This window comes from Heterocephalus glaber, unplaced genomic scaffold, assembly GCF_053883595.1.
Source record: "Heterocephalus glaber isolate CG9 unplaced genomic scaffold, H.glaber_assembly_v1.0 deba00001463, whole genome shotgun sequence".
Classification (NCBI taxonomy): Eukaryota; Metazoa; Chordata; class Mammalia; order Rodentia; family Bathyergidae; genus Heterocephalus; species Heterocephalus glaber.
The window spans coordinates 11113369-11136728 of NW_028258310.1; the positions used below are offsets into that span (position 1 = coordinate 11113369).

The following is a 23360-nucleotide window of genomic DNA, read 5'->3' on the forward strand; positions in this document are numbered from 1 at the left end:
CTTAGCTTCAAATCCTGGCCCCAGTCACTTGGTTGCCTGACCTTTGGCAGGGCACATTAGTTCTTCAGGACTCAGCTTCATCTTCTGTAAAATGGAAACAATAATAGTCCCACTGTGAAGGGTAAATGAAATCACAGGAAGTAAAGCTCTCAGCAGAATGGCACAAAACACAGTAGTACCTCGGTTCATGAACTCAATTTTCTCCACGATTCTGGTTGCAAAACGAACTGGAAGAGAACTGAACCAAATTTCCCCATAAGGTAAATACTGAACCTAACGAACGAATTTGATTTGGTTCTGGTCCAACTCAGTTCGTGATCAGATCATGGAAAGAATCAAGTTGGTGAACTGCAGTACCACTGTGAGTGATTGATACTTGGTAACTCTCATTGTTCTGTGGAGTCAGGAAGGTGCAGAAGCTGGACCACAGGTGCCGGTTACAAGGTTGTAACAAGAAAGGATTTTTCCCTTTTTTTAAAGGACTAACTTGTTCAATGGTAAAGTCAGCCTCCTTTATAGATACTGAGCTCCCCAATCTAGAAAGTGTAGAAGGGTAGGCTGGACTGGCCTGTAGAAGAGGTGTTAGAAAGGGGACTCAAGTAACTAGAAAGAACAGGCTCCAGCATGAGGTCTGTCATTTGCAGATATCCAAGGCCTCCAAGGCCCATTCCACACATGAACTCAGCCATTGATCCCATCTCTCCTGAGCAAGGCTTGGTTCTTCCAGGGACAGAACTGGCCTCTGCTGGAGGTGGGGGTGAGAGGAAGAAAGGAAGGCTCGGAAGCCAGACCCTACATACAGCCACGTACCTTCAGCCACTCCTCGGCCTGCTCCCGGCTTTGCAGTGCCAGCACCAAGACCTCACTGGCCCCCTGGGAGAAGCGCAGCTCGTGCCTCTTGTGCCTGCTGTCCTTGGGCACATAGATGACACTGCAGATATCCAGAGCCAGCCTCAGATGCGGCTGCCGGTCCTTGGAGCTTTTATAACACTGGACAGGGAGAGAAGGGTCAGGGCCTTCTGGAGTGAGGGTAAAGGAGGGAGACACCTGCACACCAAAGCTCTGGGAAGCTTGATCTACCCCACAAAGACCTCCCTACTGGCCCTTACGTGCACACTGTGTGAGGACCACTAAGAAGCCTGACCGGGGATGTCTCACTTAGGGAATCTTCAGGCACAGCTGCCTGTGAGGAAGAGGCAGACTGTAACATAATACCAGGAAGAACGTTCAGGCCAAAGAACCACAGGAGAAACGCGCTGCTTGGGAAGGAGGAAGCCAGGTGGAATGGCTGCCAGGTGGGATTTGAGGGAGAGAATTTTAGCAGAGGTTGAGAGCTTGCCTTGGGAGCCAGCACTTTTATCAATAATCATTCTCACTTTTCTCTCCTCTGAGGGCAGAGTTACCTTGATACTACAGCCTGACAATGACAGTACAAGAAAGGGAAATTACAGGCTAATTTCTCTCATAATTGCAAAAGCCCTAATACTGGCAAATGGAATCCAGACATATAGAAAAAAAGCACACTACATCAAGACCAAGTGGGGCTTTGTCTAGGAAGAAGGGTGGTTTAAAATTTTAAAAAAACATATAATTTGTCACATTAACAGAAAAAAAGAGAAAAAATATACAGTTCAGTGGAGGCAGGAAAAAATATTTGATAAAATTCAGCATCCATGGGTGATACAAACTCTTAGCCAACTAAGAACAAGGGAGGGAATCTTCCTTAAGAAACTTCTACAAACAACTCACAGTAACCATCGGCTTTAATGAGAAGTGTTTATTGTCTTTTTCTTTTTGTTTTAAAATTCTGAGCCAGGGTCTCACTAAGTTGCTAAATTGCCTGGATGGGCTCAAACGTTTGATCCTTCTGCCTCAGCTTCCCGGGTGCTGCTGGACTTACAGGTGTGGGAGGAAGCTTTCCCTTTGAGTGTCAACACTCTGCTGACACTGAGCTGGTAGTGTGGTCACTGCGGTAAGTAAAGGACAACAGAAAAGACACAAGGATGGAACAGCCAGCCAGGACCCTTGGACCAGTGCTTTCCCTGCCCCGTGGTGGAAAGAGATCTTGTCTCAAATGCATGTATGTTGTGCAAGGCTTGACAACATTTTGGAGGGGAGGGGAGAACTACTGTTATGTTTTGGATATTACATTCATTCTCCTACTTTGCACCTCTAGGGTGTGTTTTATTTTATGAAATGACAGTGCTGTGAGATGATAAATAAAAACATTTCTTCACAGCAAGCAAGTTATACTTTAATGAGTGCTACAGAGGTCAGTTATACGAAAGACAGCAGGGCGGGAAGAGGTGCACGAACTGCACGGTACTTATCCTCTGGCCAATGGGATCATGCGGGTTTTAAAAAATCACTTTTCATTTTGTCTTTCTCTAGTTTTATAAATCAGTATATTAATTCATATAATGAAAAACAGCAAACATTGTTTTAAAGTGATAAAAAATTCTCTAGAAAAAAACCAACCACAACAATCTTGGTAAGCCTGCCTCAGGTTTTGAGAGGTGTGTGTGTGTGTGTGTGTGTGTGTGTGTGTGTGTGTGTGTGTGAGAGAGAGAGAGAGGAGAGAGAGAGAGAGAGAGAGAGAGAGAGAGAGAGAGAGAGAGAGAGAGAGAGAGAGAGAGAGAGAGAGAGAGAGGAGAGAGAGAGAGTTCTGCTGGAATGGGAGGGCCCTGATCTAGGAAGTGCTGGACTTTGAGCTTCTGAGCACACAGCCAGGCCAGACACAGCAGGCTGAGGTGGACACATCCGCAGGCTCACGGGATGTACCCACAGCAGGGCCATGTGAGGCCACTCACCAGGAGCTGGTCCTCCTTGATGACAGTCAGCTGCTTGGCCCACTGCCCAAAGCGCTTTTTCCGAAGCAGGAAGGAACATATCCTGCAATCCCTCACCAGATGCATAGAGGCCTCCTCTGAGGGCCACTGGTGCCTGGGCTGTGGGCCCTTGCCTTCTTCCTCCTCCTCATCGTAGGACTCGTAGGAGCTGCTCATCGCGTCAGAGTCATTGTCTGCAGGCGCCATGGGAATGACGGTTACTGCTGTCTCCAGGGAAATCTCTCCTTACCTCTCTGAGGCAGCCCTGCTCTGTGGTCCTGAGACCGTGCATAAGGCACGGTGTTGGGAATGACCACCCAAAGGCCCTCACGAGGGCACTACAGTTTAGACTCAGCACCCCTTTGTGATCTCAGCGACTTCCCTTTGCAGCTCCACTTTCCTCATCAGTTAAATGATCACAATAAACAACAGTACCTACACTTCCTCTGGCTACCTGAACCTCAAGCCGTGGAGAATGTTTAGCCAATGTCTGGCACTGTTAAGAGGCCAATAAAATAAATGCCTACCATTACCCCATTCCTTGGACAGATACTTTCTCAGGGGATTCTCACAGCCTTATAGACATTCTCACCCATTATAGACAGGGAAACTAGGCTCCTCTAAGCAGGTTACCACAAGTCAAGGAGGCCAACAGCAAGATTCAAGCTCCTGACTCCCATTCCAAGGGTCTTTCCACTGAACCCTATGGTCACCCGAAACAAGGGCTTTGGGGTCTCTGTGGTGGCCATGGCCTGGGGAAGGGTAATGGTGCAGGCAGGCTGAGGCAGACCTCACCGAGGAGAGAACATGTGTGAACACACTGGCACTTACAGGAGTGCTTCAGCTCGCCGTTCATCCTGGTGGTAGGGTAGCTGCTGTCTGCGTCCTCATAGTAGCCATCCACAATGGAATGGGCTGGGCTGCTGCCATCTGTGGGGTGGCCAGAAAGAGCGGAGCTGCAGAAATGGGGGCCGACTCTTGGGGCAGGGCTGGACATGGATACCATGCCCCTTCGCGGGGAAGAGACAGGGAGCTCAGGGCAGCCCCAACCTGGGCGTGGGGACTCTATCTAGTCTGCTCGGCTTCTCCACCTGCCCTCTGTGCCCCTGGCACCAACTTCCCTCCTGGGCCCTGTCACACCCCCAGGCCTGAGATCATGCTGTTCCCTGTGCTCTCTTATCTTCTACCAGAAAGCTCCTACTCATCCATCGTGACCCAGCTCACGTATCTCTCCTCTGACCATGCACAGTGGTGAGTGGTTAGAGACTCCTCGGTGACCCCACTGTGTGTGTGTGGTTGTGGGTGTTTGTTTTGGTCATGGCTCTAAGCCCTGCACTTCAGAGTGCTGTACCAGCTTCGTGGGCTCAGACCTCCCCCTTCCTGCCCTCGCCTTGTCTTCTCCCAATATGTGCACTCCCCCGACTTGTACTCCAAACTTACTTCCAAACCTCTGGTGCTACAAAGGGCAACTGGACTAGATAATAATAACGCATGCAGCAAGGACTTCTGTGAGAATTCACTGGGGCTGGGAGGCCCAGGAGCACCATGCTGCAGTTAGCAGGAATCTCAAACTGGGTTCTGCATCTGATTTGCCTGGGGGTTGCCCCGGAATGCAGATCTCCGGGCAGCATCCCTAGGCATTGGATGCACTGGAGTGAGTTGGGCTCAGGAATCTGCTTTGGAAAAAAACTATCTGATAGGAAAATTCTAAACATACATAAAAATGAAAAATGTATTGAACTCTAATGATTTGGAACAAATTTCATTAAAAATTATTTTTGAAAGCTGGGCGTGGTGGCACACACCTATAATCCCAGCACTTGGGAGGCTGAGGCAGGAGGATCACCATGAGTTCGAGGCCAGCCTGAACTACAAAGGGAGACCCTGCCTCCAAAAAAAAAAAGGACAAAAATTATTTTTGAATATGCATAAGGTTTGATGTAGACAGTCCCTAAGGCGCAGCTGGATGTGCAGCTGACGTGGGGAGTTGAGTTGAAGGCCTTCTCCACTATCTGCTACGCGACCTTGGGAAGAACAGTTTTCCTGCAGTGCACTGTGTGAAGTGAATGGTTCCCCTGGGGCTGGAGATACCGTACCCATGTGCCCAGTGCACAGAATGTACACAACAAGTGCCAGCTATTGTTATTATTGTTTCCTTTGAGTCCTACAAACTGGGGAGTTGGATTCAGCCCATTTTATAGACAAGAAAACAAGCCCCACACAGCCTGCTAGTGACAGAGCCTGGGGGCAGAAATGCAGTTGCCAGCACGGGGGTGGGTGCACAGCCCTTCCTCCAGGAAGCCTTCCTTCCCCCAGTCCGACTCATCACGCTGTTCCTCAGCGCTCTCTCCTGGCTCCCAAGCTGCTCCTGTCCATCTGTTTCCTGAGGACAGTGGCGCTGAAATTCCCAGTGACCGGGATGCTCAATTCTATCTCCCCAGTGAGGCTCAGAGCCTGTCTTGGCCAGCAGGTGCTCTGAGGGCTCAGATGCCAGCCACCCTCCCTGTGAGGTGGACGGGGGGTGTTGGGGCCAAGCATGTGATGGGGAAGAGGGAAGGGACGCGGGGCAAAGCACTCCAACACCTGGCCGGGCTGGACCCTGGGAGAGGAAGGATACTCCCTTACGGGGGCCCTGCCCTTCCTGAGGCCCTCCCTCTTCTCCAGCCCCAGTGTCCCCGCTGCTCCCAGGAGGGTGCTTCTTGGCCTTGCCTGAGAGGGAAGTGAGCTCTCTGGGAAGGTGGAGGAGCCTCAGGCCCTCAAGGGGCTCAAGTGGCTGACTCGGGCTTGGGGCCCAGAGAGCCTCATCCCTTCCTTCCTCCCCTGCTTCCCATGGATGAAAGAGCTGCTTGCAGTGACACAGAACTTGAGACCTGCAAGGCCTCAGAGATCATCTGGTCCAACCTCACAATAGCCCAAAGTGGAGACAGCGCAAACGTCCATCAGGTGATGGGCGATGAACAGTGTGGTATGTCCACACAACAGGACATGTTCAGCTATCATGCTCCAACATGGATGAACATGGTAAGCATCATGCTAAGCAAAAGGCCACATATTATATGACTTCATTGATGGGAAGTGTCCAAAACAGGGAAATACATGTGGATGGAAAGTAGACTGGTGGTGGTGAGGGAGCGGGGAGCTAGTGTTTGATGGTACAGTTTCCTGTTTGGGTGATGAAAACGTTTGGGAAGAGATGGTAGAGATGGCTGTACAACACTAAGTGTAAGAAATGCTGCTTGTTAGACATTTTAAAATAGTGAAAATGGTCAATAAAAAATACTTGCCTGTGGTAAAACAAACAAACAAACCAAAAACACAAACGGTACAAAGAGTATGAATGGAAGAATATATTCTCTTCACCCAGATTTCTCTTTGAGATGGGGGTCTCACTATGCTGCCCAGGTCAGTCTCAAATTCCTAGGCTCAAGAGATCTTCCTGCCTTAGCTTCCTGAGTAGCTGGGAGTCCGATGTGCACTCCCACACCGGCTCACCTAAGAAGCACATTTCTCAGATCATGCATCAGGCTGACCTGTTGTTGTTGACATGCTGGGGATGGAGCCCAGGCCCTCAAACACACTAGGCAAGTGCTCTACTACTGAGCTACACCCTAGCCCTGCACCCAGATTTCTGTTTACTTCCTGCAGGAAAATTCTGTTAGCAGTTTCTTGCATATCCTAGAAAGATTGTTAAAACGAATGCACAAGTATGTGTGAGTATATTTAAAAAAACAGGTAGAATCATGTTACATGCAGCATTGTGTGTTTGATTTTTTAAATGATCATATCTTGGAATTCATTTCTGATCAGCATGTGCCTGGTTTATTTATATTCTGTTGGCTAGAGAATATTCCACTATGGTGCTGGATGACAGGGAAGCCACACACCAACATTATCATACAAATGCAGCTATGTATGCTGGGTCATCCAAAACCTTCAATGCTGTTCTCTGTAGGTAATATTAAGTCCCCATACTCAAGAAAGTGACTTCAGCTGACCCTCAAAGGAGACACCTGGCACTACACTGGGGGAAACTGGTGGGAAGAGTGTGGACTGTAGCCAACACTAAGAGATTTTCAAAGGTAATCTGTCCCACTGCCCCCTAAATAATTTTACTGAGCCCACCTACCAACAAAAATATGTACATAGCATTTTTATATTTGTGTGTAACTTATATACATATATAAACTATAGTCAAGTATTATGTGAGTAGATTATAAATACTATAAATCATTCACATAGAATTTTTAAAGAGATTTGTTCACTATCTTACAAATCCCTGGGGTGGGCCCAGTGGCTTCTGAAGACCTCTGGTTTAGAGCAGGTGCCCTAGCTGACCTGTTGACTCAGTAAGCTAACCCACCCAGATGTGATTCTGCTGAGACACAAGTGATCTGGTAGAGAAGAGCAGTGGGTTGAGTGGCAGTTGCCATGTGTGGCGCCATGCTGCCTGCATCCTAGCACACTTCTAGAGCGTACCTCATACCTCTTGCTTTAAGGGTAGAGGAATGGAGGTCCAGAGAGGAAAGGGGGCCCACACAGATCTAAGACCAGCACCCAAGCTTCTGGACTCTGGGACATGCTCTGTGGTCCATCACCTGGCAGTGAGGAAGCCAGGAGCTCAGGAGCCCCTCCTAAGAAAGTAGGGACATTGGGGCAGGGGCCAGGCATGGCGTTCTGCCCCTGCAGGGCACACAGGAGCTCAAATTAGCTTTTCAGGGAGGAAAAGTGTGTGACCCCAGGGCACTTGAACTTACTGTGGGAGCTGATATACTCAGGAGACTTGCCAGGTCCCAGAGGAAGGGCCTCCTCATAGTAGTCCTCCGGAGGAGGCTTGTTGGGCAGTGGCGGAGGAGGGTTGGCTACCTGCAGGGGACAAAGAAAGTGTGTGAGACTGAGAAAGCTGGAGAGCAGGCGTAGCAGGAAGGCAGGAGGCTGGTGGAGGGGAGGCAGGGGTTCCTAGGAGGCAGGAGGGTGTCTGAATGCAAAACTATAACTTTTTCCCCCCATGAACAAAAAGTCTTTTAATCATACGAACACATACAATTTATTATACTTTCACAAAAAATTTACGTACAAAGTTGAGTTTTCTGAAATGGCCTTCTGGTGGTTAATACTATACTGATGCTACATGTTAACATTTTGTACTGGAGAAATACTGTGGCATTACAAACATTTGCTAAGAAGTAGTGTCGTGTCCTCCTTTTTTTCTTTTTTTCTTTGGTACCGGGATCGAACTCAGGACCTCAAGCTTGCTGAGCTAAATCCCCGGCCAGGTCTTCTTTTAACAACTGGGCAAAGCTATAACTTTTAATCCAGTCAAGGGCATATTTGTCCTGTGCATTTTTGCCCAATCTTTTAGCACCAGGGCTCCTATGTAATTTCTGAAAGTCTTGTGGGCTGCAGAAACATGGTAGTCATACTTTTGTGTGAGTACGTGCAGAATGATCAAAAACTACCATGAGTTCTGCAACACCTGACCACCACATCTATGCGCACATGAGTAGGAGGACTATGAAGTGTGAGGCATATCACTTAGTGAGGTAGAATCACCCAGCAGTGAAGAGCTTAGGCTTTGGGGCCATGGGAACTTCAGCTTCACAGCTAAGTTCTGTCTCTTACTAGTTGTGGGCCATTAGGCATATCGCTTTCCCTTCTGAGCCTCAGCCCCCTCATCTGTGAAATGGGGATAACTCATGTGTGAGTGCCTCGCTCACTCAGGTGCTGTGTGCATGGGAAGGACACACATGTTCTCCACTCTTGGGGCCACTGACAATCACTTGTGCAGCTGCCTCTAATTCTGCGACTCCAAGGTTGGGAATCCTAGATCTCGGAATCCAATCCTTCATTTTGTAGGTAAAAATCTCAAGCCCTGAGAAGGGAAGTGATTTTCCCAAAGCCAGGCAGCAGAGGAATGAGGAGGGCAGAGGCCACCCAACCTCTGGCCCAGAGCCTTTCCCAGCACCTGCATATGCAACCTGAGGCCGGGGTGGTGCTGTCCTTTGGGCCTGAGGGGCCACACTCTTCCTGCTCAGCAGGAACGCAGTAAGCACGATGTTGCATGCTGAAACCCTGACACGGTGCTATTCCTGCCCTTAATGACACCTGGGAGAGGGAACAGGGTCCTGTGCAGCCAGGTGGGTCCCTGCTGTGATGGAGAGAGGGGCTGAGGGGCTGACTCACAGTTCTCAGAGGTGGGCTTTCTGCTGGCTCAGGGCTCATTCCTTTGCTGGGCTCCCCGTCCTCCTCTGGCATGTCCCGGAGGTCACTCAGGTCACAGTCTACCAAGGGCAGTCAGGTTGTTGGGCACAGAAAGCCAAGGATGAATATGAAAGAAGGTGGCTGAGGGGGGCTGGACTTGGGGTCTACGGGCCTGCATGTGAGGCTGGGTGCTACCACCTCCTCCACTGGTAACCTGGGCCGGTGCCTTCATCAACCACACACCTAGGACTACCCTGTCACCTGGCCACACTAAGCCCTGCCTTGTCTGTCTTCAAGGATTATCGAGAGGATTAAGTATGATAATCTCATACGGGGCTCTGGAGATTTTTGAGGGCAGTGTTACGAAGGCACCGTGTTTCCCTTGAGTCTGTCAGTCCCCAAACTGCCCAGGAGCACCTAGACTGCAGGTCTGGCCCCGTGGCGAACACTGCTCTCTTCCTGCAGGATGGAGCCCAGGCAGTGGGGACCCTCCCACACCTTTCCCAGGCTGATGCCAGTCCCAGGTAGCCGCCACCCTTCTGTCACAGTTCTCATTTCTGGTGAGCTGCTGGACTACTCAACCCAGGCTTCAGGAAGCCATGGCTGGCGGCTGGCAATGGCTAGTGAGATAATCACTTCTGTGTGGCGCTCTCTGGCTCCCAGATTTGTCCCTACTGTTCCCCAAATCTTGGGGATGATTTCCTGTAACTCCAGATTCTGATTATATTTTCAGAGCTGGCAGGGCCCAGAGAACTCAAAGTGACTTAATGCCACAGTGTTAGAGCCAGGCTCAACCAACCCAGGGGCACTTCAGTGCACACGGTAACAGACGGCTTCGTGGTGGAGATTAGGAGAGGCTGCTTACCAAACTCTTCAAAGAGGGACTCCACGAAGCTGGGCCCCGAGTGGAGGTCTGCAGTGTTCACATACAAGTAGGAGACTTCCTTTGCTGGAGGAAGGAGGAGACACTGGCATGAAGAGGGGAGGGACCAGGTCTGTGCCACTGGGACACAACACTGTTTGCAAAGCACATTCATATCCCGTTATTTCTGTTTTTCACACTTTGCTATCATTTTCACACTGTGACTGAGGGTCTCTGTCTTCAAGCAAAGGGATGCCCAGAAGTCTAGTATTGTTGGGCTGCTCTGGGGTTGACAGGGGACAGGGCTCTGGTGAGCAGTGGGAAAACCACTACCCCTCTCATTCTGTCAGTGGTCCTGTGAGGGCAGCAGGTGACCCAATGTCACCTGTTTTGGGGGACTGAGACTCAGGGTCACCCAGGGGTGACTTCCCACTATACCCTTCAGATTCCCTGAGCACTGCAGGACATAGGTACAGCTCTCAGGGTTTACTGAGACATACTGTGCTGTCAACAGACTTGGGGTGTCCAGGAAAGGCTGGAGCAGGAGAAGAGGGCATGCTGCTGGGAAGACAGGACTGTGGACCTAGGGAGGCACTGGCAAGGATGTGGGGGAGGCATGTAACGCACGTGTGTCAGAGGGTGAGCAGGAGTGCATGTCTGTGTAAGCAGTGTAGGAAGTGCACACGTGTGTGTGCTGTGGACCTGCCTGTTGCAGGGCAGAGTGTTTATGTGTGAGCATGTGCTATGTGAAGTGCAGTATGTTAGTGTGGTTGCATGTCATGTGTGTGAGCATGTGGCATGTGTGAGTGTGCTGTGTTGTGTGTCGTGTGTGGGGATGTGTGTGCAGTGTGTATGTGTTCTGCATGTGTAGGTCTGTGGAGAGCTGGGGATAGAAGAGGACAAAGAGCATGGGCAGAACTGTGGTGAGGAGCAGGGCCCAAGCAGGTGAAGACACTGGGCCAGATCATGCAGAACTCACCAAGGCACAAGGCTTACACAACTTCCCAGGCCCTGGGGATACTGACATATCCTGGGAGGGAGATGCTGCTGTCTCTGTGAGTGGGGTTCTCTGGGGCTCACCTGGGAGGGGCTGCAGGCTCTGCAGGATGGAGGCCACTGCCATCTTCTTCTCCAGTGTGCTGTCACTTAGGTCCTCATTGTCCAGGAGGCTGAGCAGCCCAGTGAGCTCTGGGAGCAGCTGCTCCAGCACTGGGGAGGAAGGCCAGGCCACGGTCTTGGCTCAGGGGCCAGGACCTGGCCCTCCCCACCCACCCACCGGAAGCCAGGGCAGTGGTGGCCAGAGGACGGGGCTTGGTGTGCCAGGGAGACATAAGGGCCTTCACACAGCTGTCCCAGTACTGACCACCAGCCTCCCATGGAGGGTGCTGCTCATCACCCTGTGGTACTCCTCCAGCCTCCCCACTCTGCTTCAGCCCTCAGAGGGCCACGGCTGGAAGGCTGGACCTCCCCAGATTCACCCTGGTGACTCTGATCCCAGGCACCTAGGCCTCCTTTTGTCCCACCCTGCTCTCAGCTTCGCCTGCCTAGCGGGGAGGGGGCGCTACATGTAGGTCTCAGGCCAGAGCCCTTTGCTGTCCAGGACATAGGCAGGAAGGGAGCCTTCCTGTCCCATCGGTTCATATGCTTCAATCTCTGGAACCTTCTGTTTCCGATGCCTTGGCCAGAGCCAAACTAAACATTAACCCTTCCTGTGCCACGGCTCAAATGATCAATGAATTTTCTCTATGTTTATACCAGCGCTTCACAAACCTGAGTATGTACAGGAGCCACCTGGGGATCTTGCCAAGATGCAAATTCTATCCCACCTACTCATGTGGGACCTGAGATTCTGCATTCCTGACAAGCTCCTAGGTCCAGGATGATACTAAGTCGCAAGATCCTAAAGCACAGAGTCCTTTAAAGACTGGAGCATGCCAAGACCATGAGGTCATTGATGTCTCCCTATCCCAAACAGTAACTTGGAACTTGGTTTGCCTTAGAGCCAAAGGCCAACTTCATCACAGTAAAGTAACTTCTACTTTGTGATTTATCAAGCTTTTGTTCATGGTCATAAAAGCTAACCTGCGTTGAACAGTTATCATGAGCGGTGTTAAGCCCTTCATGCTTCTTGTATCATTTTAACCTAAAATATGTAATTTGTAATATGTAACAGCTTATTATCTCCATTATAAGGAAGATTAAACCAAGGCTCACGGAGGTTAGCCACTTAATGGTTTACTGCAAGCATCACTTGGGCAGTGCATTTATTTATACTACACTCAGTGTTGCTTGAGCAAGTGTTGAATGTTTTAAGATATACCATACACAGAAAAATTACTGAGTAAATGTGATAAAATTGTCATTTTTATATTCCTGTTATTTTATAGAAATTTATGAAAATAGAAAAATATGCACTTTTTGGTCATCCTATATTTAAATTGGACTGGTAAGCAGTTAAATGACTTCTCTAAGGATACACAGCTAACAAAGTCTCAACTGCATCTGCTTTCCTCACCCTATTCTCTTTTAACCATAGGATAATGTTGCCTTGCAGCATTGTACTGGATCTCACCAAGTTTTGAGGTAGGTCCCAAGACCTCCCCTACTTTTTAAATAAAGAAACGCTGAGGGGTAAGCAACGTTGTTGAGTTACACAGAAGTAAGTAGTAGGGCCAGGACTTCCACTGCAGCCAGGGTCCTTAAGTCTGTGTGCTTCTCTCCGCCCTGAACCCTGAGGAAGCAGGAGTGTCTGACATGAACCTGCAGGGTCTGTGACACGAGCACTTCTTACCTAAGAGAAGCATCCCTGGAGCCTAGGTTCAAATTCAGGCTCCATCATTCATTAGCTGTGGGATGTTTGTCGAGTTATTTAACCTGAAAGTGACTCAGTTTCCTTGTGAAAGGGGCTAACAGCACTGGCATGGCAGTGCCTCGGCTGGCTCAGAATAGAGCTCCTCATGAGCCAGTGTGTCTTGCTGTTGCTTTGGACTTTCCTCTGCTGCTGTGTGCCATGCAGATGGCCCAGTGTCCAACTCCCTCAGTGGGGACTGAGGCTTGGGGGGTGGGACTGGACTGCAGATCTTGGCAACTTAGTGTGTGGAGTGGGGCCTGCCCAGTGAGGGGCCTCCTGTGTGTGTTCCATGAGAAGGGATAAACAGGTGGCCAAACTTGGACTTTCTTTTTCATAGAAATCTTCTGTATAGATCAATGATGGCGAACCTTTTAGAGCTTTCAATGATAAACAGCCCATTGCTGCACATGTGCCATAGGTTTGCCACCACTGGTACAGATAGTGGCAGTGCTGGGAATACCTGACAATGCTGCTGTTTCTCTGTGGCATTCCAGCATCACCCCAGAGTGGTGGAAAACAGGCCAAAGACTGATGATCCAATGGACTCATGGGTGCTCCCTGCTGCTGGGCACAGAGCTGGTGGCTTTCTGACCAATTTCCTCTCGGGGCATCTGTGAGGATACCTATTTCCCAGGACGTGCCACTGAGGCTCAGGGAAGCTAAGAGACAGTCACATAGCTTTGATCCCAAGAGCCCCTGGGCTGTACAACTTCAGGGGTACTACTGGCCCCAAAAGGAGCCTAGAGAGCTTTGTCCCCAGGCCCTGAGCCCCTATGAGCCCCAAAAGTCAAGGTTCTGGATAGGCAGGCTCCTTTCTTCAGAGCAGAAAACTGTTCAAACTCATTCCAGCCAATCTCGAGCTGTCTGGAAGGAATCTTCAAATGGAACCATGAACCTGTCCAGCATCCTCAGGGAAACACCAAATGTCAGATAACCCAGCTTTAAAACATTTACTGAGCACAAATTATGTGCCAGGTTGGACCACTTTGTGGAGCTAGGAAAAATGCAATACTGTCCTAGTGGGCACACACACACATACACACACACACGACTCACAAGGCAGACACTGTGGGGTACTCAAGAGCTTGCCAAGGCCTGCAGCAGTGATTTATATTTGAAAATTCATGACGCCGCTTTGTTCTCACACACTGATGTCACAGCTCTGGGGGTGCTGGGTGGTTTAACACTATTTTAGGCATTCTGAAACTTTTACACACTGCATACTTGGGAAAATGAGAATAAATAAGGTATGTAATGTCTTAGTACTGTATAAAAGTAGTTTTGGCCTTGTGAGCATTTTGGGGAGACCCCAGGTATCCCCATAGTCAACCACATTTGATGCTTAATGTAAATGACAGCTGCTGCCAGCATGAAGGACCTCAATTTGCTAAAGTTGATTGGTTTCTTAAGTTTCTCTTTCTTTCCTTTCTTCTCCCTTCTTCCTTTCCTTTCCCTCTGTTTCTTTCTTTCCTTCTGTCTCATTCTTTCTTTTTGCTGTGAAGTTCCAACCATTTCTTGCTGCTATCAGTAGGTACCTGGGCCCAGCAGAATTCCAGCTTCTTAATGCCATACTGTGCTGCTCCTAATATAAGCTTGGCTACCACTGTTTCTGAATAAGAACAATTAGGTTCTGAGTGAATTTTCTGCATTTATCACCTGAATTTTAGTATCCAAGCTTCATAATACCATTTTATGTTTCCTTTTTGGTCTTTGATGGGATTCTTCACACGGGACCTTCACCTAAGTGCTTTGCATTTAACAGAGATATGATAAACTAAGTTCAAACAGACCAGCGGAGAAGGAGGGGCTGAGTGAGTCAAGGAGAAGCGGATGGAGAGTGAGGGGTGGCACTCAGTCCTGGTGGCAATTTCTGCAGCCAAGAAGGAACTGGTGGGCAGCAGGGGCAGAGGGAGCGTGAGTCATGGAGCAAAGCTCAGCCTGCAGGGATGCATAAGATCCTCTGTCTGGGGCTGCACGGTTATGTACACTGGGCAGTTGCTGTTCATCATCTTACCCCATCCTCCAATGACTTACAAAGAATGAAATGCAGGCTAAGAGAAGTGAAGTTTCTCAGCCAGTCTGTGGTAGAGCCAGGCTGTGAACCCAGGTCATTCTGTCTTCAAAGCTTGAACCTTGCACCTGAATCTTGCACCAGACAACCTCAAGCCCAGCTTAGCCCCAGGTCAGGGGAGGCTATGCCAGGGTGGGAGGGTGCTGGGCTTCCTCTTAAAGCTGCTCCTCTAGGGCTCTGACACAACTTTGCTGAGGCTCTGACTCTTCCATTGGGGATCCCTGGGAGACCCTATGGTAGCACTGAGATTCTCTCTCCCCACTGGGTCTATATGAACGTCATAGCCACTGTGAAGACCTCATAGAAGAAAAAGAAGCAAATCCTTGACTTAATGGTGGGGATCTTATCCCAAGGAGAACTTTATATGCATCATGGATGTAAGAAACCTTTCAGCCAGTGCTGGGCTCTGCCAGAATCACACAGAGCTCACCAAGAGGCTGGCTCTGAAACATAGTGAATACAGAAATGCTTTCCAAGACGGCTTTGTGTGAAATGCTGGAGAAGCCAACCACGGAGATTTAAACCACCAGGGAATTTAATACAGACAGAAGCCTTATGGGTATAATACAAATGACAAATGATTCTGCCATGGCTCATGTATACCACCAGGACAGCAGCCTCAAATTTTAGAAAAAATAAGAGTCTTCTGGGTTTGTTGGAAATGAAGAGTGATTCAGTACTGTACTGGGATTCAAGAATCTGCATTTTAACAAGTATACCTGGTGATTGTATTGTAGATAGTCTAAGTGTCAACTTTTGCAAAATACTTCACAAAGATGCTTACAGGGGACATCTACAAATATAAGGAATGTGGGTACACCTCTCAAATTCTTTAAGAAATTATTGGTCTGAGAAAACAATGCCCAGACAATACAAGTCTTTACAGAAGATGATACACAGCTGGAATATGAAGTCTTGCTTTAATCAGTCATGGTAGCTAGGGCTTTGGAGTCAGACCCATGAATACCGGGATTCTTATACTGCCCCTTCCGAACTGTGCTGAGTGCTGGTTTTGTCATTTGTAAAATGAGAATAGTAGGAGCCCAACCTCTTGGGCTGGGAGGACTAGGGAAGGCAATGCTTGTAAAGCACTTAGCAAAGGTGCTGTGCCTAGAGCAAATAACTCAATACATGATAGTATATTGCATATTATTATTGTCACTGTTGCTAGTCTTAATATTCCCCAGAACTATGCAGACTCCAAAGTACCAATCAGAGAGTATCTGGTGACAGATGTGCCATTGTAACAAGCTCAGTGAGGACAAGGGCTGTGTTTGGATCAGCACATGGTAGATGCCCAGTGGACGCTTATTCAATGAACACAATGTATTGATGACCTAGTCGAACTCTCATTTCAAAGATGCAGAACTTGAGAGTCAAAAAGGTTATGTGATTTGGGTATGACCACACAACCAGTTGGGAAAAACAGTACCTAGTGTTAAACTCACACAAAGCTTAATGCTTAATATGTGTTTTGGAAAAGTGGCTAAGAGCATAGGCTATGGACAGTTGGACTTTGTCATTTTCTAGGTCCCTGGGGAGATTTTTTTTTAAAACTTTCCTAAGCTTCCAGTTCCTCTGCAAACAGGAAGGGTAACAATAGTAGCTGTTTCACAAGTTCTTGGTGAAGATGAAATGAAGTGATGTGTAAGATGCTCAGTGCTTTCTTCGTTCCTGTAGGACCCCCACCCCCCAGCCCCAGACGGAGGTCCGGATGCACTGGCATGAGCAAGGGAGGAGGCACCAGGGCAGCAGGACATTGTGGGGTGCTGTGAGCCTCACAGCACTAGACTGCTCCTGGCTCTGGCCTGACACAGCTGGGGATGGCCGTAACAGGAAGTGGAGGAGCACCTTCCCTCAGGGTGCTTGCCCCAAGGACTCTCCCACGCCTAGTGAGAGGATGATGCACTTCAGCTGGGGGAGTAATGCAGTCCTGGAATTGTGTCCTAACTGTCCCCAGTCAGGAAGGACCTCATTCACCAATTATTAAACACATGCTCTATCTGTGCTTTCTGGGGATCGGTTGGGACATTAGGACAGGATGGTCTCCAAGTCTAAAGTTTATTTAGAACCCATAAGAAAATTTTATATATTTTAGTTGGTTTAGTCTAAGGGAGGTATGGTAAATTCTAAGTGTTGAAAGACAGCAGGAAGAAATGGAGTAGTGATTGCTGATGAGTCTTCAATCTTTTAAGTGGGATAGGCACAGAAATCCAAGAGAGGGGATCATTATTCTCTCGGTTACAAAAAGGTTTTACGAAATTAGAAGCCTCTTTCAAAATATATCTAAGATCAGATGGCTGAGTGTGTATTGTTCCTGGTGAGCTTCCATCGAACACTAAGATCAACTTTCTCTGTTTCTCCACCTCCCCCAATGGAATAAGATGTTACATAGCAGAAATTAAGCCGTAGGCTTATAGCATCGTCACTGGCTTCCAGACGCTGTCCCCAGTCCAGTTATCCCTGGTCCATAGTCTTGATACTGCCTGAGTGAAACCTCCAATCAAAAGTCATTCATTACATGAAAGAAGGGCACCAGCGCAGTTTTAGTATATGTGTTGCTGAAACGAACACAGGCACCAGCACACAGAAGCTTGGATTTATTTAAAGATCTCAATGGTACAGAGTCTAATTTCCATGACAAAAGAGAAACAAATAAACTTCTGGAAACCAAAGGAATAATAAGTCCTATATTGGGTTCTGCACATTGGGTGGAGCCCAGGGCTGGGCACTTTGATGTATAATTTCATTCCTGTGCACCTTCAGATGGACAAAAATGCTTGGAGAGAGCCTGTAGTTACAATTTCATTAAATGCAAAGAAGTAGGGAGAAGTGTAATTTCTCTTTTCACAAAGACAACTCATCCTTCTTTGTTTTCAGTCAGAGAAAATGCAAGCAGCACAACTTTAAAATGAAAAAAAAAAAAGTTGTCAGAATGTGGTTTTATGAAGGGCCTACAATTTTTCTTTTGGTTTACTCAAATTTCACTTTTCACTTCCAAGCAGCAAAATAACCTAATTTCCATCTCATAAAGGCTCCTGTGCTGGAGAGTGAACCAGTGCATGATTTTAGAAGTGTCTGATCACGATTTTAAGGATGATTTTCTGTATACTGTGTCTTTACAAGCTAGCACATTAATGGGGTCTGACCCACCAGAACAGTGGGGAGGCCAGTCGCCCTGGGTAAGAGAGTAGTATGCCTAGGAGATGTGAGCTCAAAGTGTGAGTGAGGACATAAAGAGGACTTTTTCTGTGACCTTCAAACATGGTGGGTTCTTCTAGACAGACGTCATCTAGGCCACTCTCATGCTCTGCTCCTTAGCCTCAACCCAGGGACACTTTGCTTGAGCCATTCCCTCTGCCTTGGAGAAATTCCTTCCCCTGCCAACCACATATACCCTCTTTAGTTCTCTATTCACTCATGACTTTTCTCCCAGAAACCTCCTGGCTTCTCTTGACCACACTCACTCCCCCTTTTATGCTATCATAGCATCAAGGATTTCTCCTGTGGCATTTCACATGGTCAGATTTTATACTTACTTAAGTATTTTTTGAGTAATGTCACTTCCCCTGACTTGAGTTGAGTGTCATGTGGGCAAGAACAATGCCAGTTTTTTGCCGGAGTGGGACACAGAGTAAAGGCTGAATGAATGCAATAAATGGTGGAAAGAATGAATTTTTGGAGCAAATTTTCTTCTTGTGTTGATAAAGTCTAACAGGTAGTTGATGTGATTTTCAAAGCATGTCTGTCCTTAGAGTTGCTCAGCATAGTAAAAAGATGTGTGGAAAAAAAAAGTAGGCAAGAAAAGTTGATTAAAAAGGAAGCAGAAGCCTAATTTCTCACTTTGCTAAGGTCCCAAAGACTGTTTCGTTGGACTTGTATCACTTATGTGAATACAGCTGCCAGCTGATTAGTGATGTACATTGTGTTGTTGATGAATTTTAATTCTAACACACAAGTTTGGAAATAATGCTAACTAGCAGATATTGAATAACCCAACCTGCTTGAGCTTTAGTTCCCTATTTCCTAGCCATGCACATCTGGGACACCGACAAACTGCCCACACCTCATATATGTTACTGGCAACTTGTGAGTGTGTTCTCCCACAGCTGATATATGTCAACGTGCTTAGGATGGTGTTGGCACCCAGTAGGCACTCAGTAAATGTTAGCTATTCACACCGCTCTTCCTTGCTACTGCAAGGCATATCCTGCTCTGAGAAATTTACATGTGTTGTTTCTACCAATTAATTTGAACAACAAGGTGGGCTTACCCAATTTTTCACAGGTGTAGGAACTAAGGACTTCAGGATGGGAAGGTCTAGTTGTGATGCCCCTTCTAGTGTTCCTCCAAAATTCTGCTTCTTTCTGTGTCCAACTCAAAGTTAACTGTGAAGTTAACTTCACAGGAGAGGCTGGTAGAACTGACCCTTCACTCGAATTAGCAGTCCTCTTGCCTCAGAACTCTCTCCTCCCCCTGCCCACAGTCTTCCGAGTTGCTGCAAATCTACCCAGCTGCAGCTACTTCCTTCCTCTGAATTTACAAGCACTACTTTCTGAGTCCAAGGGAAGGCCAGACAGTGGGCAGAACACTGAGGGCCAGCACTGGTTGGAATTGCATTGTCATCAAAACAAACACTTCCCATTGTCCTGGAGTGTGTAGGGAAGGAAGATCATGGTGCACATGGGATGTAAGAGTAAGGAAGGGGCAGCAAAGAACGCCCAGCTGCAAAGCCAGAGTCTGCGCTCAGTGCTTTGCAGGATTTAAATATAGCCCCTGTGTGAGGGAGGGTGAGGTCACCTTGGAAGGCCTTTGTGTGTGTTAATTAGAGCTATTGCAGGAAACCGAATATCCATTTATGCTGAAGAGAATAATACAAGTCTGGCTCCCCAGGATAGAAACACAGCAACATTCATGAGGAAGGGAGATGGCAAAGATCAATTTGGGACTTGGTCTCAGAGGACTTGGTTTGGGTTCTAACTCCTCCCATTTACTAATGTGTAATTTTACGTAAGTTACTTAATCCCTCTGAGCATCATTTTTCTCTTCTGTAAGAGGTCCCCCCCCACCCCAGTACCGAGGATCGAACTCGGGTTCTTGCATTTGCAAGGCAGGCAAGTGGTGGAACCACTGATCTAAATCCCTGGCCCATAAGAGGTTTTGAAAACCCACGTATGGGTCTATATGAGGGGGGAAATGAAGACTGGCCAAGAAAGGGTTTATAAACCCAGAGATTATTTTAGGGATGATAGACTAGCACAATTCTCTAGTCTGCTCTTATTTCAGAAAGAAAAGAGGCAAGGGATCAGGGAGATCATAGGTCTATGGGAAATAGGTCACTAGGGTGGGTGACTTTCCCCAAGAAGAAGGCTCAAGGAAGTCCCATGTCTTCCATGGCCTTCCTGGCAGCAGCTCTGCCCAGTTCCTATTATCCTCAGAGGGGATCTGGTTTAGGGTACCTTGTTTCTCAGCTCTGGGCCACCAGGGAAGCCATAGCATCCTCTCATCAGGCCATTTCCAGACCACACAGCAGAAGGTGGGAGCTAAAATTGACTTCTGAGGAAATAATTTTTGGCTGTGGGACTAAGCTCTCCCAGAAATTGTCCTTTTGTGTGTGTGGATTCCTCCCTGTTTAGCTCACAAAGGAAATGGTTCCAGGAGGAAGTGGAAAACTGTGACACACACGCTCACTTCCTCCCACCAAGATGGCAGCTGCTTCCCTTCTGGGTAGTCTGTATCATCTCCTTCACCAAAGACTGGGGGTGGTACAGGATGCCTGGTAATCAAAGCAGGCAGTATCTGTAAGGTCTTAAGTGATGTTCCAGATGCTGCACTAAGCATTTTGTGTTGGATTACCTCATTTAATCCCCATTATGACCTTGCAAGGTAGGTTCTGTTTTTACCTGCTAATTTCAGTGGTTCTGGGGATTCCATCCAGGGCCTTCCTACTGAGCTACCTCCTCAGCCCTTTTTATTTTGAGACAAGGTCTCATGAAGTTGCTGTGTTGCCCAGGCAGGGCTGGAACTAGCAATCCTTCTGCCTTAGCCTCCCAGAGTGCTATGATTACAGGTGCATACTACCATACCCAGTTTTACTTGCTATTTTACAAGTCAACAAGTGAGATTCACAGAGGCACAGTCATTTGTCTAAAGGCACTCAGCTAGCAGAATAAGATCCAAACCTAGGCCTAACTCTACAGCTTATGCTTCCAATTCCTGCATTATAAGAACTTCTGCCCCCTTTTTTTATGAACATTTCCTATCTGCAAGGTATTATGCCTAGCAATTTTATTTCTTTTAAAAATAGGGCTTCAGGTGAACACAATTTGGATTAATCCTAATCCTTGCTTTATGAGACACTCTCATTTTGGCCCACGTATGCCCCGTCTTATTTAGTTAATATTTATAGCAGTTATCTTTGATAATGTAGTAGTAAGCACTCTCCAACCTACCTTTCCAGGCAAAAGCCAGGATCCTGACTGTATCTTATATCTGCCTATAGGACCCCAGCTTCCTGCCTTCCCTGCCCGACCTACTCACTACCCTCAAAGCTGTGGTTCATGCTTTTGCTTTCCGTTCTATGTAGTTTTATTGCAACCAGATGCACTCCCGAAATATACATTTAAAAATTTCAGTTGATTTTAACTTTTCAAAGGGTATAATGCTACAGGTAACATTTGGGCTTTTTTTTAGTGTTATGATGGAAAAACATACTCACATTGCTGCCTGTCCCACTGCACATTCATTTTGACTGCTGTATGCTATTCCGTTGTAGAAATATCCTGTGCCTATTAATTAATTAGCTAATATTTCATCTTGTAGAAACCCTGTATGGTAGAAACTCTCCTCTCAGTTTTACTGACAGGAAACTGAGCCCAGAGAGGTTAAGGAACTTGCTAGAGGCCACAGGGCCAGTGATAAAATCTTTCCAGCTTTCCACCATGTGCTGCATGCCTTTCAGTGAAGAAGACATGAGGATTATAGCCAGGATCCAGGGGCTCAAGCCCTGGCTGTACACTTACTGGCTTTGTGGCCGTGGGAAAGTCACTTCATGTCTCTCTCTGTCTTTGTATTGGAGACAAGGTCTTACTATGTAGTTCAGGCTGGCCTCAAACTCCCAGCAATCCTCCTGCCTCAGCCTTCCAAGTGATGGGATTTCATGTACCACCACACCCGGCCACTTCTTGTCTCTGAGCCTCAGTTTCCTCACTGTGACAGTGGGAGATCATAACTTCCCTGCCCAACTCACAGGCCTGTCGTGAGACTCAAGTCTGACTGTGCTGGTGAGATGTGAGAGCAGCACCCTGAACTGAAATTCTGTAAATCAGCCACCTGTGATTATTCATAGTAACACTGTTAACTAATAAAATGCTTCCCTCCAGCCCCCACTGCCAACAAACAGCAGAACCTGTGCAGGAATTGGGAGAAGAGGCTGAACAGTGCCTTGATCAGAAAGGGGAGGATGGGACTGGGTGGACAATCAGCCCACAGAAGCCTCACTGAGAAACAAGGGGCCTCCAGGCTGCACTCATCGGAAGCTAGGATATCTTTAGCTTTGTTTGGTTCAAGAGAGTTTAAATTTTTTTTTTTTTTTTTTTTTTTTTACTATTTCTGACCTACTTTTAATTTCTGAGACTCCATCCCATGCTGTTTGTTCCTGGAGTTTCCTCTGAACAATCAACTGCCGCCACTTGGTAGCCGTATGCCTTTGGGCAAGATGCTTAAATTCTCTATACCTGTTTCCTCTTCTGCAAAATGGGGGTAATAATAATAATACCTCATTAAGTTCCAGTGGAATATTGTATAATGTGCTTCGCGCAGTGCCTGACGCAAACAAAGCTTACTGTTTCTATCACCTAAAATCTCCCCCAGAAAGCGCCCAAGTATCCTCAGAGTTGGTTTAGATGCCATGTCCTCTAAGAGGCCCATCCTGCCTTCCTGGACAGTGAGGTCATCCTGCTTCAGGGAAGATGACAAGTCCAGTGTCCTGCACTTATCTGCAAACCCAGAAGGGTAGGGATGCCCGAAAGTATGGACCCAGTGTCTCCCTGTCCAGCACAGTTGTGGACGAACAGCAGGTGCACGGGGGACTCACAGACAGCCTGGAATTCAGAGGAAGGGCTGTGAATCCTGTCCTGACAACTGTCTCCAAGAACAGAAGGCTCCTGGGTGTGTGTGTGGGGGCTGGGGGGAACAGACTTGCTCCCCAGAGCGCTGGGGGCAGATCTGAGGCCACAATACTGGCTCACCCTGCAGCAGAACTTGCTAGCAATCTGAACTAAGAAGAGAAGCAGATGTCACAAGAGACTGAGCCAGGTGGGAATGGCCCCTGGGAGGGAAGGCTGGGGACTGGTCAGGGCAGTCAGTGCAGTGGCAGCTGACGCAAGGAACGGAGTGAGAAACTCCCAGAGTCAAGCCTGGGACCTGCCTTCTTTCACCCAGAGGCCACAGGCAGGTTATGTCACTTCCCTGAGCCTCAGTTTCCTCATCTGTAAGACTGTGATCGAAGAGCACTTGCCTTAGGGATTGTGATAGGAGAAAGTGAGGCAA

At 47.8% G+C, this 23360-nt stretch overlaps 1 protein-coding gene across 4 annotated transcripts in view; it reads right to left on the reverse strand.

The window, feature by feature from the left end:
• The window catches only part of Afap1l1 (actin filament associated protein 1 like 1), a 59756-nt gene that overhangs the window by 23855 nt on the left and 12541 nt on the right, over positions 1–23360 (reverse strand). For all 4 annotated transcript variants that reach the window (XM_004854387.4, XM_004854386.4, XM_087180609.1 and 1 more), the window contains exons 2-8: positions 10969–11097; positions 9892–9975; positions 9009–9106; positions 7583–7691; positions 3660–3758; positions 2811–3022; positions 811–990 (exon numbers count right to left, since the gene is read on the reverse strand). In XM_004854387.4, coding sequence (XP_004854444.1) covers positions 811–990; positions 2811–3022; positions 3660–3758; positions 7583–7691; positions 9009–9106; positions 9892–9975; positions 10969–11097 — 911 coding nt within the window. The remainder of the gene's footprint in view (positions 1–810; positions 991–2810; positions 3023–3659; positions 3759–7582; positions 7692–9008; positions 9107–9891; positions 9976–10968; positions 11098–23360) is intronic.